Source organism: Corvus kubaryi, unplaced genomic scaffold (genome assembly GCF_017639235.1).
Source record: "Corvus kubaryi isolate FWS band 111438036 unplaced genomic scaffold, C.kubaryi_AGA036_p1.0 37249, whole genome shotgun sequence".
In the NCBI taxonomy this organism is placed as follows: domain Eukaryota; kingdom Metazoa; phylum Chordata; class Aves; order Passeriformes; family Corvidae; genus Corvus; species Corvus kubaryi.
The window spans coordinates 2,997,595-3,012,608 of NW_024581072.1; the positions used below are offsets into that span (position 1 = coordinate 2,997,595).

General features: G+C 38.5%; 1 protein-coding gene across 1 annotated transcript in view; it reads left to right on the forward strand.

The window, feature by feature from the left end:
• KCMF1 (potassium channel modulatory factor 1) overlaps positions 1-15,014 on the forward strand; it is a 44,970-nt gene that overhangs the window by 21,212 nt on the left and 8,744 nt on the right. The window contains exons 2-3 of the mRNA XM_042023453.1: positions 1,710-1,877; positions 8,944-9,083. Of these exons, the coding sequence (XP_041879387.1) occupies positions 1,710-1,877; positions 8,944-9,083 (308 nt within the window). The remainder of the gene's footprint in view (positions 1-1,709; positions 1,878-8,943; positions 9,084-15,014) is intronic.

The following is a 15,014-nucleotide window of genomic DNA, read 5'->3' on the forward strand; positions in this document are numbered from 1 at the left end:
TTTTCTAGAAAGTTTAGTAGGCAACAAAAAGACTTGCAGTGCTGCCAGTAGCTGCTAAGTATTGTGTATGCAGCATCAATTGTTGGGAAGATCTGCGTGCTGCATAGGTAGAATTTTGTGGGTCTCTGTGTGGGAGGAAAAAAGCAAACACACCAACTGAAGCAGTGAAATTCAGTTTACAGAGTTAGCAAGCAAGTGTTCTCAGAAGTTAGCCTGCTGTCAGCATCCACATCATCAGATTGTTAAAAATCCTTCAGAGTTTTTGGATGAAACTTCAGGAAAAAGAAAGTTAAGTGAGAAAGGCGGTTTTTTCATTTTTTCTTTTTTAAGCCAACCAAACCAATTTTGAAGATGCTAACATGGCCATCCTCGAAACATAGTTCGGCTATTAACAAAGATTCTGGAGATATTTTCTTCTAATACGCTGTTCCATGTAGAGGGATGATTGCAGAATAGATATGCAGTGAGGTGAATAAAAAACAGGTTCAGTATTCACATAAGCACCGTGATTATACCTTAGAAGCTAATAGTGCTTCAGGCTGTCCCGATAGATGAAGAAACTAAAGGCAAAAGTGATAAAATAATTTTGCTCACTGTTCATCTAACTGCAGTGATGCAATTGTTGGAACAAGTAGGGGAGATTCAAAAGTAATTGCTTATCAATGTGTTTCTGAATTACTTGTGGTAGAGCTTCTGTTCAGATGCTATAGAGTGGAGTAGTAAAAAAAAAAAAAAAAAAAAGCAAAAATATTCTGTAACTCACACCAGAACAACTCGGTTTAAAAAATAGATATATGGCTAATGTGACTCTTGTTCTGGCAGTTTGCTCTAAAATTGTCTGTGCTTTTACCAAACTGTGAAGAAGAAATCTTAACTGTTGCTGAAAGAGGATGTTGATCCAAATCCTGCCTTGGGTTGTACACACTGGTTTCTTTCGTGAAGGTCCTTAATTTGCTGCTGCGGTTGAAAGATGTTTGTGTTAGCCTTCACAGATTACAAGACAATGTCACTTCTGCACTTAACTAGGCAACCCAGGGAGAACTGAAACCATACAGAGAAAAATGAAAACTTCTTGAAGCTATAAAGCCTTTCTCAGACACACATGCGGTGTGGCTACTTTACATAGCAAAGCATGAGCTTAAGGGAGAAATAGAATGGAGACAACTCATGCAGCCTAAATTAAAAAAACGTAGAAAAACATCCTAATTTCTACCGCACATGAAATGTCAGGGATGGCTATGGTGTTATTCAGAATTAACATATTAGGAAGTGTTGAATTAAAGGCTGGAAAGCTAGCTAGTACATTTTTGCCAGTGGTTGATTTGGTTGTTGTTTTTCTTTCCTCTTGATCAACCATTATACAATTTACCTTTTAAAAGTGGCACAATTCCTGACTGAATAGTTAAAATACCAGTCAATACTAAGGGGTGAAGGTGTCTGTAGGAAGGTGGAGCTGAAGAGCTTTTATAACTTAACCTGTTATTATTTCAGGTGCTCGAGTCTGCTTTACTTCAAGAATTCAAGATTCTGATTTTGGGAGAGCAGTGTCTTTTAAAGACACAAATGCATTATAAATCGAGTCTCATGTCAGCTGCACATGTCAGACATGGTTGGCTCTGTTTAGTTACTGAGAGGCAATAGCAACAAATCTTCCTCATAAAAAATAAGTGCATTTGTTGCTGTCTTAAAGCAATTTTATTTGTTTACAGGTGTCAGCTGTGATGCATGTTTAAAAGGAAATTTTCGAGGCCGCCGATACAAGTGTTTAATTTGCTACGATTACGATCTGTGTGCAACTTGTTATGAAAGTGGTGCAACGACAACAAGGCATACAACTGACCATCCAATGCAGTGCATACTAACAAGAGTAGATTTTGGTAAGTGATAATTTCAAACTCCTGTAATTTGTTGCTATATTTTTGTGTTTCTACTTATTAATCACTTCTCCAATTAGTGCGCTAAAAATAAGGGCCAAGTTCTTGTGTTCTAATAAGCAGGCATGTTTTCTTCTCTAGAAGAACTGAAATTTTTTTTTTTTTTTTTTTTTTTTTAAACTGCTGCACATGTATTTCTGATTTTTTTTATTTTGGTCTGATAACAGCAAATTATCAGACTAATAAATATACTTAGTAACAGTGACTACTGTTAAAAATGCCACGGTCTACAGGCAGAAAAAAAATCCTAGTGACATTTTGTAGGAAGGTTGTTCATTGGTGGCTTACGTGAAACTGCAAGTACAAGAAAGGTGGTGATGGACTGCATTGAGAGATTAGTAGTAAGGACTAGCATGTAGTCTTTTTAGAATTCCTTTGTAGATGTACTAGTCTCAGAATTATTTCTAACTGTAAAGTCTTGTCACTATTTAGAATAAATAATTGTTCTTGTGTCCTATCCAGTTTGATGTTTCTGTTGCATCATACTTGAAACAGGTTGTAACTTGTGAGAAATGATTTTGTGACAATCCACTGCTCTACGATGTTGCTGATCCTGGACATGTATTTTCTTTTGATGTCAAACACATGGGACTAGCATTTCAGTATTTCTTCCTAGTGATTGCACCTGTAATATTCATTTTTTAAATCTTTTAAATATGATGATTTCTCAAAAGATGAAGTCCTAACTTCTCTACCTTTTTGATTATAACAGAAGTAAAATTTATACTTTATTGGTTTAAAGTTTAGAGAATAGCTGTATACAGAAACATGCAGTTTCTTAAAACAACCTTTATATGAAATTGTCTTCAATTTTCTTTTAATTCTCAGGGCTCCTCTTGCCCTGAGACTGCCTGATCATGACTTCAGAAATCCAGGCCATGGGAGTCCATGATTTGAAAGGAAATAATTTAGTGCATTATCAAAAATACATGCCCCTGTTTTAACTTACGTGTTTCTTGTCAGGCTTTTGTTTTTTCCTCTGTGTACAGTATTGGGGATTGAAGTCACTGTTTGAAATGCACAGTTGAAACTTCTTAACCTGTTATCAGCAGTTATTTTTTGACATTAAACATGGGATAAAAGGACAGCATTGCTGTAAGTACTAAATACTAATCACAGGGGTAAGAAGACTGAAACGTAGTAATATTATAAGTCAAAGATTTTGGTGTACTGCAATGAGAACTTGTTCTAAACTATACTTTTTTTTTAATGCCTATAATGAGAAACTAGGAGTGACTACAAATTTTGTTTTGTTTCTTGCAACTTGGGTACTTCTCTTTTGGAAGTTTTTGATACATACACCTTTGGCTTAATGCCTTTTATGTATATTTTGTAGAGACACAGAGGGGTTATTTTCTACTATTTTAAGTATGCCTGAAGAATACAGATAGGTGGAAGAAGGTTCACAGTGAAGTGTTGAGATGGGTAATAGGATTTGAAGGACAACTTCTATATTGCTTAGTGTTTATGCTGTTTATTCTCTAAATGGGAATAAAAAACCAAGGTCTATAAATTTAATATGGCTTGCTATCCAAGCATTGCTCCCACAGAGCTAGTATCAGGAAACAAAATACTGCAGCTCAGCGCTACAGTAAGACTCCTGTTTTGATAACTGTGCAGAACAAGAATGTCACCAAATTATGAGCTGCAGCAAAGTCTGATGGCACCTAGTTACTACTGACCTTGTAAGCTTATAGAGTGGAGAATGAAATGGGAAAATTGGAAAATAACATATTCCTTAGAGTTCAGGAGGATCTGTGGCATCATTCCTAAAATGTTTTGATTTTAAAGTTCCCTGTAGAATACACGTAAAGGCACATACCTTACAATATTGTACAGATGCTTAAAGAAATTGGTGACTTTTCAAAGGGCCTTGTGTGGCCAAGAAGATCATGTGACTTTGAGGAACATGCAAAAAATTAGGAGCTAAGAAATGTTAAGTTTAGTTAGAAAATCAGTAATGGTAGAAGTAGTCTAAAATTACCTGATTCAGGGTTGTTAGGATAGTTTTATTACTGGATATTAAAAATCACTAAGGTTAGATATTAATGGCTGAGAAGAAAATAATCTCAGGGCAACTAAGTGGTATTGTTGTGGTTTATCCCCAGCCATCAGCCAAGCCCCACACAGCTACTTACTCCCCACCAGCGGAATCAGGGAGAGAATTGGAAGGGTAAAAGCTGAAAACTCCTGGCTTGAGACAAAGGCAGTTTAATAGGGAAAGCAAAAACTGTGCACACAAGCAAAGCAGAACAAGGAATTCATTCAGTGCTTCCCACGGGCAGGCAGGTGGTCAGACATCTCTGGAGAGCAGGGCCCCATCATGCCTAATGGTGACTTGCGAAGACAAACAACAAGACTCCAAATGTTCCCCGTTCCTCCTTCTTCCCGCCTTCATATACTTTATATCTGGAGTGTGGTGTCATATGGTCCAGAATGTCCCTTTGGTCAGTTGGGGTGACCTGTCCTGGCTGTGTCTCCTCCCAGTCTCCCATGCACCCCAACTTCCTCGCCATTGTAGGAGTAGCAGCGCAAAAAGCAGAAAAGGTCTTGGCTCTGCGTAAGCCCTGCTCAGCAATAACAAAAATATCAGCCCTGTGTTCAACACAAATCCAGAAGATAGCCCTGTACTTCACACTGTGAAGAAAGTTAACTCTATCCCAGCTGAAACCAGCACAAGCACAGAACTGATGAAGTCTTCAGTTGCTCCCTGGTGATGTGGAAAGTCAAATGAAAGGAGAGTGTTTGTAATGTATGGCATTACAATGAGTGGGGATTTTCTTAAGTAAGGAAGATGTCACTAGAAAAACAAACTGGAAGGCTGTTAGTGTAGCTAGGTGTGTGAATTGTAGTGTACTTGGCTGTTGACAAACTTCAGTACTGTTATCTGTAGGCAGGTTTGTTTCAAAGATACAAAAATATTTTAAAAGCAGTGAACTTAAAGTTTTTCTTATGATATGGAGGAAAGCAGACAGGTAGTGAAAGATGAGTATTTTATCAAGGAAAAGGAAACAGAGTGGGTAATCCTTCTCTTACAAAACTGATGCAAGCACTTCAGAGGAAGTCACTGTCATTTTTCTGATTTTAAAAGTGCACATGGGGATCAGCGAGTCATTTGCCCAAAATCCGTCTGCTACTGATGAAAAGGAGCCTGTACCATTGAATCCCACCACCACTCTGGCCATCACTGTCTAGGTGGGGGTATCTGTGGAGTTCACTTAAGTACTCTGCCTGAAGCTGCAACCAAATTGTTTGTGGTGGATAGCTGACCACATGGATGATCCTTTCAGTATAGGAAAAGTCATATATTGTTTACCACTGTGAAAGTTAGGATCCGTTTTTAGAGTTCCTAGGTACTGTAATAATGTTGCAGAATATACTGCAAGAAGATGGGACTTTTTCAGGTACTCTGAAGGAGCTTTTGTTGTCATCTTGACACATTTTAATTTTTTTTCCTTGTAAGTCAGACTAGTAAAGGAGCCAGTATGAGACCACTGAAGACAAGTTAAAAGCTCTAGTGTTTTCTGGTTGTGCATGTTCACTCTTGCAGCATCTGGTTGCCATATTTATCTTTCAGGAGTCAGCATATGACCTAGTACTAATTTTGAAGCAAGACGGGATCCAGAACAATGGCAGTGCTGTTGTTCCTCAGGCCCCACAAGAGATACTGGAAAAAAGGCTTCAACACACACCAAGAGTGATATGCTTCTGTAAGAGGGACAGAGCTTAATATAAAGTATGAAGTCTCATATGTAATGAGAAGTGGCCTTCAAAGCACAAATCCAATTAGTTTATTTCAGAGGGGTGAAAGAGTAGAATTGTAATAGGCCTGTAAAGAACAGGAATGTGTTTACCAGGCAGCCACTTTTGTGCTCTTTGTAGGTCAATTTGTCAGGACAATGGAGAAGTTCACTGCGAATTTCCTAGTTTTCTTTTTCCTAAAAAAGCATTTTAAACTGTTAGGATGCTTTAGGGTCTAAGCATGTGGGTTGCCCATTACCACATCATTTTAAAGTGCCTATACTGACAAAAGAAAGTAATACAAATTGTTCATAGGGTTCTCTGCCAAAATCATATTGTGTTACTTTCATTGAAGTACAGAACCTACCTTGGTTCAGAAGTGCCTTCACTTGTCAGCTAAGATGCTTGTGTGACAGAAGATCCTGCCACTTTTTGTGCCCAATTCCTAAGCAGAGGGAGCTGATTAAATAATGGGTACCTTAATAATATGTGGTGTGAGATTGTCTGGATTCACCAGAATTCAGCTTGAGACTTTGTGGGTTTTTTGGTTTGTTTGGGGTTTTTTTCACACACTAGAACAAGATGTGTTTGCTAAATGTGTATCCATGCTAAGTGTGAGCATCGTAGTTTGTTTGGAACAGGGCTCTGGAGCAGCTTTGAGGGTAATATGTATGGCTGCTTGATAAGTAATACAAGAACATGACATACTTTGTTTTGTTAAGTGGTGTGTTGCCACCATTTGGTTTCTTTAAGCATTAAAAAAATAAATAAATAAATACACTACAAGTTGTGTCATACCAACATTTTTGTCTATATGTATATATCACATTGAATATACATTACTTATATAAAGAAAAGTGAAACTGAAATTCCTTACTGCTGTGTACCCTTGTAAAGAATTATATCTTAACAAAAAGTACAGGCTGTTAGAAAATGTAATCCTGAATTAGATCTCTCTTTGACAGATTGATTTTTATCTAAGGAATTCTGTGATACTTCTGTTTTCTCACTAACCTCCTACCAATTTTAAGAGTGTACTCGTTAGATTTAAATATACATTTAACTTTTGTAGCTATAGATGGATAAAAAAGCAAAATTGCTGATATTTTTGGTTGCATTTTCACATTTAATTCAGGTTGTTTCTTGGTGTTTTTTCCCCACCAAGGAAAAGTTATAATGTCTAAATACTGTTGTGCTTGAAAACTGTCTTCATAAACTACTGTTGGGTCCTCATCAGACAGTGTTCTGATCTTTCCACTCCTTTGTATTCTTCCCCTAATTGATAAGACATACGGGTCCATGAATCTTATCCTAGAGGGATGCAATTGAATCTGGTTTTACTTTTTTGCTCAATAGCCTTGTCTTCCTAGACATCTTGAACAGAGGGCTTTAGAGTTCCAGAGGAGTTTGAAGAATTATGGACTCCTCCTTTTGTCTTTGAAATGAACCAAAATTTTAATACCTGAGAGATTTCTTTGTGGTCAGAAGAGATAGTTCTTCGGTCATGGGCACATTGCATTCTTAAACTGACAGATTTGTAAATGAAAACAGTAGCACAATTGTAGGTTCCTTCACTTCTGCAGCCGTGGAGGCACAGTGTTTCATTTCTTCCCATGCTACCTCTAATTCTTAATTAAATTCATTAACAAACGACCCCTTGGTCGTCAAGAACATGACTGTTCATAAATTTTAGGATTTTTTATGTCCTTGTAGACATAAAAAAACCAGATAAAAACATAAAACAGATAGAGAAATACCCATTCACTACCTTCAGTGCTCAAAACAGACACAAAGATTCATAAGATCACTTAATTACCAACCTTTTTTTTTTTTTTAACTTAAATATTCCTTTTAATTAAAACCTATCTGGTGATCTATGTTTCACATTAGAAAACAGATTTTGGTTGTAGTAGGTGCAGAGAGATTAAAGTTGAAGAGGAAAAAAGAAGGGAGGTATAAATTTACGAAGGAAAAATATCTGGATTTGCCAGATATATATGTAACTTCTACACATTTTTTAATATTTCTTTTCCCAGGGGAACGCATATTTGTTTGGCATTCTCATGTACGTTTGATGTATATTACAAGAAAGATGTGGAAGGAGGTTTGAGTGCGAGAACATGCCAGAGGTATAATCAAAAGACTGCAAAGACCTCCGACTTTTATTATATTAGTGAATAAATGTTTTGTTTTGTATTCCTTGAAAACAAGGAACAACACAGGATTTGACAGCCTTGTCAAACCTCCCCCCTTTGTGATAGAACTATGTGTGCTGCTAAAATTCTTGACATCTTGATTGAGCTAACAGTGTATCTAAGGAGAAGATACTTCTATGTGCATGCTTATGTATTTCCAGCTCTCTTCAGATGAGTTGTGGCCCTGTGCCCTTTGCCCAGCTGTGAGGTTGGAGTTGGTACTGTTGCCTTACTTGAAAATATGTTCATTCATTCTCAGTGAGTTTTATAGGTAGAGGTTTTTAGGCAATATGATATTTAAGAGGGGGGTTGGTTTGTTTGTTTGTTTGTTTTTATATTGATGTGAGTGAGAAGCTTATTCATGTTTCCTGTAGAATACAAAATACCTGCAGAGGATGAGAGAGAATAACGTTCTGTCCTTGCATAGTTTGATAAATTTTCATCTTAAGTTTGGGGAACTTCTATGTTAGCAACTAAAAGGTACCTACTTTTCATCAATGATGCAGAAGTGCTCACATTCAACACACCTAAAAGTTGCAGCTGGTGTGTAACAGATACCCAAATTCCTTTTGCACTATCAAACTTTTATGTTATATATTTGAGACACTTCCAAAACTATTTACTGCAAAGCAGTGGTTCAACTATGGTATAAATACTGACATTTGGTGTCACTGAGGACTTCTGAAATTTGATCTAAATTTAAGGTCTTTTCAAGAGTTCAGCTTCTGGTTGAAATCTTATGGTTGAAAAATACCATAGTTGACCCTGTATATTGGATAAGAACAGTGGTGGAAAAGTGGAAGTGTGGCAGTGTCAGCAGCATCATGATGGAAGTCTTTTTTCCTAGTAAATATTAGAAAACTTAAGTTATATGTGCTAGTGAAAATGAAGTATAGTCTCTGATTTTTTTATCAGTAACTGAACTGCTCCTGAATATAGTTATTTCAATGAAAAAACAGATTAATTTAGTAGGGATTATAATGAAGTACATTTGTAAACAGAGGTTGATGTGAACAAAATTAATAATGATACTTTCTTTGAAGTAACCTCTATTTAATCTCTTTCTGTTTCAGACTTGTACTATGGTGGGGAAGCTTTCTCTGTAGAGCAGCCACAGTCTTTCACTTGTCCTTATTGTGGGAAAATGGGTTATACGGAAACATCTCTTCAAGAACATGTTACTTCTGAGCATGCAGAAACATCAACAGAAGTGGTAAGGAGCCTCAGAGCTTGCTTTCATGGTGGAAATATATTTTAAATAATCTCATTTCTGAAAAATTGTCTTCCTGTTCTTTCCTGAAGCATGTGTTCATTTAAGTGCTAAGTACCTATGTTTGAGAATGACGTCAAAATTCTTCTGTGATTTATGGGTATCATAATATAATGAGCTTGGTTCCTTCTTTTAGAGTTTCTGCTTGTTGTCGTGATATAAAGGCCGCCTAAACATAGGAGATTGTTATATTGTAAGACAAAATTTAGAAAGTTCTCATGGTTATTCTGTCTAGCTGTGTCTCCCTTTTCACAGTTAGTATGTAATTGTTCTGCAAGCTTACAGCTGTGCTGGTTTTCTGTAAGAGAGAGGAAGACATGCAGGTAGTTTGTTGTGTTTTCTAATAGCATTTTTAATGAACCTCTTATTTTTTATGCAGTGGGATTTTAAAATTGTTTTAAAACTATTCTTGTCAAAGCAGGGGGTTTCCCCCAATCCATAACCAGTAGGACACTAAATGGGGTTTTAAATGCACTTCTTAAACAAGTTTCAACATAAATACTTCAGTTGGAGATGTTAACTCCTGATATCTTGATTGACCTTGGGAGGAGAAGAAACTCGGTTAGCAGAATGACATGGAGGGTGCTATTCTCTGGTTAACTGTTTTACCATAGACCCCGAGGAAGAAAGTGCTACTTGAAGTGGATTACTCATCACTAATATATTGTGAAGAAATCAGTTATAAATAGGTTCTCTCTATTCTAATTCTCTAGTTTTCTTTTCTTCCGCAGAAATTTTGAAAGTTAATGAATGACTCTTCAAACCTAATAAGGAGCTTGGGTGAAGAGGTGATATGGAAAGGTGTTAAGATCTTTCTTAAAAACACAGGAAGTGAAAAGGTTTACTTCACAATCAGTTGCACTGTGGTAGAATTATTTAACTCTGTGACACACTGCAACTTTTACAGTCCTCTGAGTTTTTCTTAAACTTTGCAACTTTTACACACAGCGTCAACCACTGAAAGTTCTGCATTTGGATGACTTTATTTTGTTTGGTGGCTTTGTATTGCAATTCTGATTTGGACCACCTGATGTCAGCGATATGTTCCTGACACGGAGTGTCCATAGATCCTGGGTTTTTAAAGCTGAGGCGCCCTTGTTTGCAGTTGTGACTTCCAGAACTCTGCACATAAAGCCTAAATTTGTGATTCTTGACACCTGCTACTCTGGTGAATCCTAAAAGAGTTAAATGTGTAAAAAAAAATCCCACAAAATTTTCCTTTCTATGCATCAGTCTGCAACACTGCTGTATCATTGTTCTAAACAATGATAAAGGGCAATATTTTTTGAATACGATTGTTACTGTTTGTGCTAAGTTTTGAATCTGGCTTTTGTGATAAATGCTTAGTGTGCATGCACATAAAATTGTTTGGGTACTGTACCCTTACTGAGATAGTGAAGGGAAAATACTATGGATTCTAAATGTTCGTAGTTACAGGCTTTCAAACAATTATTTATGTTTACTGAGCTTGTAGTCATTGGAGTATCTCCTTCCAAAGATGTGTTTTGTTTTAGACATGTATTTTTAGGGATGTAAGGGAACTTTGCATTCCCAGTTTTTCAAGGAATAAGCCAAAAAAATTTTTGGTCTGTTAAATTTTGCCATTTTTATATTCAGAGTGATGCAGATAAGAAGTTTACTTTCTGCTGATTTTTCTCACTTATAGGCACTGGTAAGTACAACAATGTTACATATCTGCAGGCAGCAATCACAGACTGAATGAGGTTGAAAGGGATCTCTGGAGGTTATCTTGACCAGGGTCACATACAGCTGGTTGCTCAGGACCATGTCCAGACAGTTCTTTAATAGTGACTCCACTAATAGTGACTCCACAGTTAATTCTCTGGTTAACTTGTGCCAGTGCTTGGTGATCCTCACAGTGAGAAATGTTTCAGTGTTTCCTAATGTTTATGAGGAAGCTCCTGTGTTTGAATTTGTGCCCACGGTCTCTCATCCTGTCGCTGCTTGGCTCCATCATTCTTTCAAGTTCCCTTTAGGTATTCATGGACATTCATAAGATACATCCCCCATTAGCCTGCCCTTCTCCAGGCTGAAGAGTTCCATCTTTGTCAGCCTTTCCTCCATTCTTGAAATCATCTTTGTGTCCTCTTACTGAGCTCTTTTCAGTGCGTGCATGTCTCTCATACATGCGGAGCTGGGAACTGGGCACTGGTGCTGGATGAAGGCGAAGGGTCACAACCCTTGACCTGCTGGCAGCTCTCTTCAGTGGAGCCCAGAACACCACTGGCTTTCTTTGCCACAAGAGCACACTGCTGTCTTGTGGTCCACCCGGACCCCAGGTTCTTTGCTGCAAAGCTGTGTTCCATATGACTGGCCTCCAGTGTGTGCTGGTTCCTGGGGTTGTGCCTGCCCAGGTGCAGGACTTTGTACTTCCCCTTCATAAGGTTCCTGTTGTCCCATTTCTTCAGTTTTTTAAGGTCTCTCCAAAGGGCCACACAGCTCCCTGGTGTATCAGCCACTCCTCATAGTTTTGTGTAATCAGCGGAATTCCCACTAACCACCACCCTCTGAGCCCAGCTGTTGAGACACACTCTCTACTTATCCAGCCTGAGCATCAACAACTTCTCTTTGAGAATCCTGTGAGAGGCAGTGTCAGTGGTCTTACTTGAGGTCCAGGTAGGAAGTTTCCCCTACTCTTCAGTCATCTACCAGGCCAGACACTTCAGCATTGAAGTGTATCAAGCATGCCTTCCCCTTTGTGAAGCCAGTGCTGACTACTATTGATTATTTTCTTGTCTTTTCATGTGCCTGAAAGTGGTTAACAATAGCTTCCTCACTTGCCCAGGGATCAAAGCAAGATGACCAGCCTGTAGTTCCCTAGGTCCTCCTCTTACTTGCCTGTCTTTAAGACGGGAGTGAAATTTGCTTTACTCCAGTCCTCAGGCATCTCACGCAGTCACCATTATTGTTAAAAGATTGAGAGGAGGGAGCCTCACAATGGCATCTGCCAGCTCCCTCAGCACCTCTTGGTGCATCACACCATCACAGCCTGTGGATTTAAGTATTCCAGTTCACATAAGTATTCTGCAGAGTAATCCTCTTCCAGCAGGGGAATGTCTTCACTGCTCCAGACTTTCTCCCTGCTCTGTGGGGCCTGGAGTGGCAAAAGACCAGTCTTGCCAGTAAAGACTAGCAAAGGAGGCACTTGGTACTTCAGCTTCTTCTGTGTCCTGTGTAACTAGGCCTCACATCTTTTGAGCAATGGGGTCGCATTTTCCCTGGTTATCTTTTTATTTTCTCTGCACTTCTAGAAGCCCTTCTTGTTACCGTGGATACTAATTGCCTGACACAGTTCCATTTAGGCTTTAGCTTTGCTTACATTGCCCTGTGATGCTCAGATAATGCTTATGTATCCTTCCAGGGCTACCCTAGGAGGGTAACCTCTGTATGGGGGGTTTTTTTGTGTTTGAGTTTGTCCGAAAGTGTCTTGATCATTTATGTAGGCCTCCTGGCATTTTTGCGTGACTCCGTGTTCATTGGGATGGAGAGCTCTTGAGTTTGGAGGGAAGTGGTCTTTCAATATTAATAGGCTTTCTCGGGGCCCCTTTACTCTCCAGGTTCTTACACCATAGGACTCCTCCAAGCAGTTATTTTGAGGCCAGAGTATGCTTTGCTGAGGTCCAGGGTCACGAGCTTGTTTTTCATCTTCTTCCCTGCCCTCAGGATCTCGAACTGCACCATGTCAAGGTCACTGCAGCCAAGGCTTTCTTTGACCTTCACATCCTGACTGATATCCTCCTTGTTGGTAATTATGAAGTCCCATCTAGCACCTTTCCTTGTGTGTTCCTTTATCACTTGGAGAAACCCCGAGTGCACTCCAGGAGCCTCCTGGATTGCAGTCACACAGTGTTGTCCTTCCAACAGATTCTGGGGTGGTTGAAGACCTCCATGAGGATCAGGTCCTGCAAGTGTGAGGCAGCTGCTCTATGTCGCTAGAGGGCCTGATCTGTTTCTTCCTCCTGGTCAGGTGGCCTGTAGTAGACAACCCCTATAACATCACCTTTGCCTGTTCTCTCTTTAATTCCAACATGTAAGGTCTCCATCAGGTCATCTTCCATCCAGACAGCACTTTTAATGCACCCCAGCTGCTCTCTCACTTAAAGAGCAAGCCACCCTTCCTGTTGAAAGAGCCCCCTTCGTCTTCTAAAGAACCAGTATTTCTTCACCCATATAATGTCCAGGGACAGTGGTTAGAGTTGTAAGGCAGAGGAGTCTGGGAATCAGTATGATGATTGTTTTTGTTGGTGTTGGGGGTTCAGGTTAGTTGGAGTGGCCCAGATGAAATTTAGTGTTCAATTAGAAGTCTTGCTAGCATTGTAAATGAAAAAATATTTAGGAGACTTCATTAAATACCATCTCTTCAGTCTTGTTTCAGAACAAAGATTCAAATTTTCTGCTATTATATTGCACTGCAAAAGCTTTCTCACTTTTGGGAAGACAGTAACTAGGCCTCTTGGTACATGAATTGTAAGCACTAGGTTGTTGATACTTTGAGGATAAAACTGGGGAGAGCTTTTTCTGCAGTAATGAAATGGACAATCTGAGACAGTCTCAGTGTCCCTGTTCTCCCAGTGACTCTTGTTGAGGTTACAGAAGTGCTGTCACTTACAGAAGTGCTGTCACTTAAGGTGGTTACTTTGTATGTAAATGGGGAAGTTGTGATAATACATGCACAGTTCTGGAAACTGGCAGGGTTATATGAGTGGGATTGGCTTAGGCCTTTAAAGTCATCGTTCAGGGTTGCATGGTGATTTCCTAATACAAATGCTCATAAATTTAAGAGAAAATTCTGACAATATTTGCCTTTCATCTGCACCGATTGTTCATGCATGTTATAATTAATAATGATTTTTAGCTGTGTCATGCTTAATAAATGATCCAGCAATCTTTGTTGTTTGTGATTCTGTCAGAGCTTATGCTTAACTAAGTTGCTGTTCGTGTGTAACAGTGCTGGAATAACTTTCCTTAGTCAATAGTTCTTGAAAGTTTAGTTGATACTTTGAATTTGCGTTGGGGTACTTCAGTTCCTTCTTACTCACTATTCATTATAACCTTTTCTTAGCTGGTATTTTCCTGAGGATTGAGTATATTCACAAATATAGGCAGTTAATTACACCTTTGTCATGTTAACAAAGAATTTTCTGATGCTTTCCTGCTTTCCAGGAGTGGGTTGTTCTTCTTACATTGGGTTTCTGCTTCCTCAGAGTAGCTTAAATAAAAGAAGATTGCTTTGAGTGTTCTGTACTCTTCTGTTAGAAGATTAAGCAGCTGTAATGAAGTTTAGGGAATTCAGAACCATCTGTCCAATACACATCCATTCCTATATCCCTACAGGATAGCTATATGATATGTTGGCATAGCTGAGTATTTGTTATATTATGCTGTAATAAGATGTACCCTGTAGTGCACTTGTTTGGCTTCTGTAGAGGTGAAAAATCTGTGGAGAGAAATGCTGAACATTAAAAATACAAAGGAAGGAGTTGTAGCAAAAAGCTTTTAAAATGCCTGGTTTTCTTTTCAGAACTGATCACTAAAATTAAAGTGGAATTAGATGCAGCAGCTCCTGTCAAAAGCAGCTGAGATTTTATAGTAAATTTCAAGACCTTGTTCTCACCTCCATGAGAGTCCAACAGATGTGTGTTCTTTTATACAAGTGTTCTTAATGCTTGTGGTCTTTTGACATCTACATTCATCGGCTTAAGTATACACATGAAAAATGAAATAAAAATGGAAGATGCCATTTGTAGAGTCATTCAAAGAACAAGTCATAATTATGGTAATAGTAGTGGTAATGTTTGCCTGCTTAGTTAACTGTATTTTGGTTTAAAAAACAACCAAAAACCATTAAGCGGG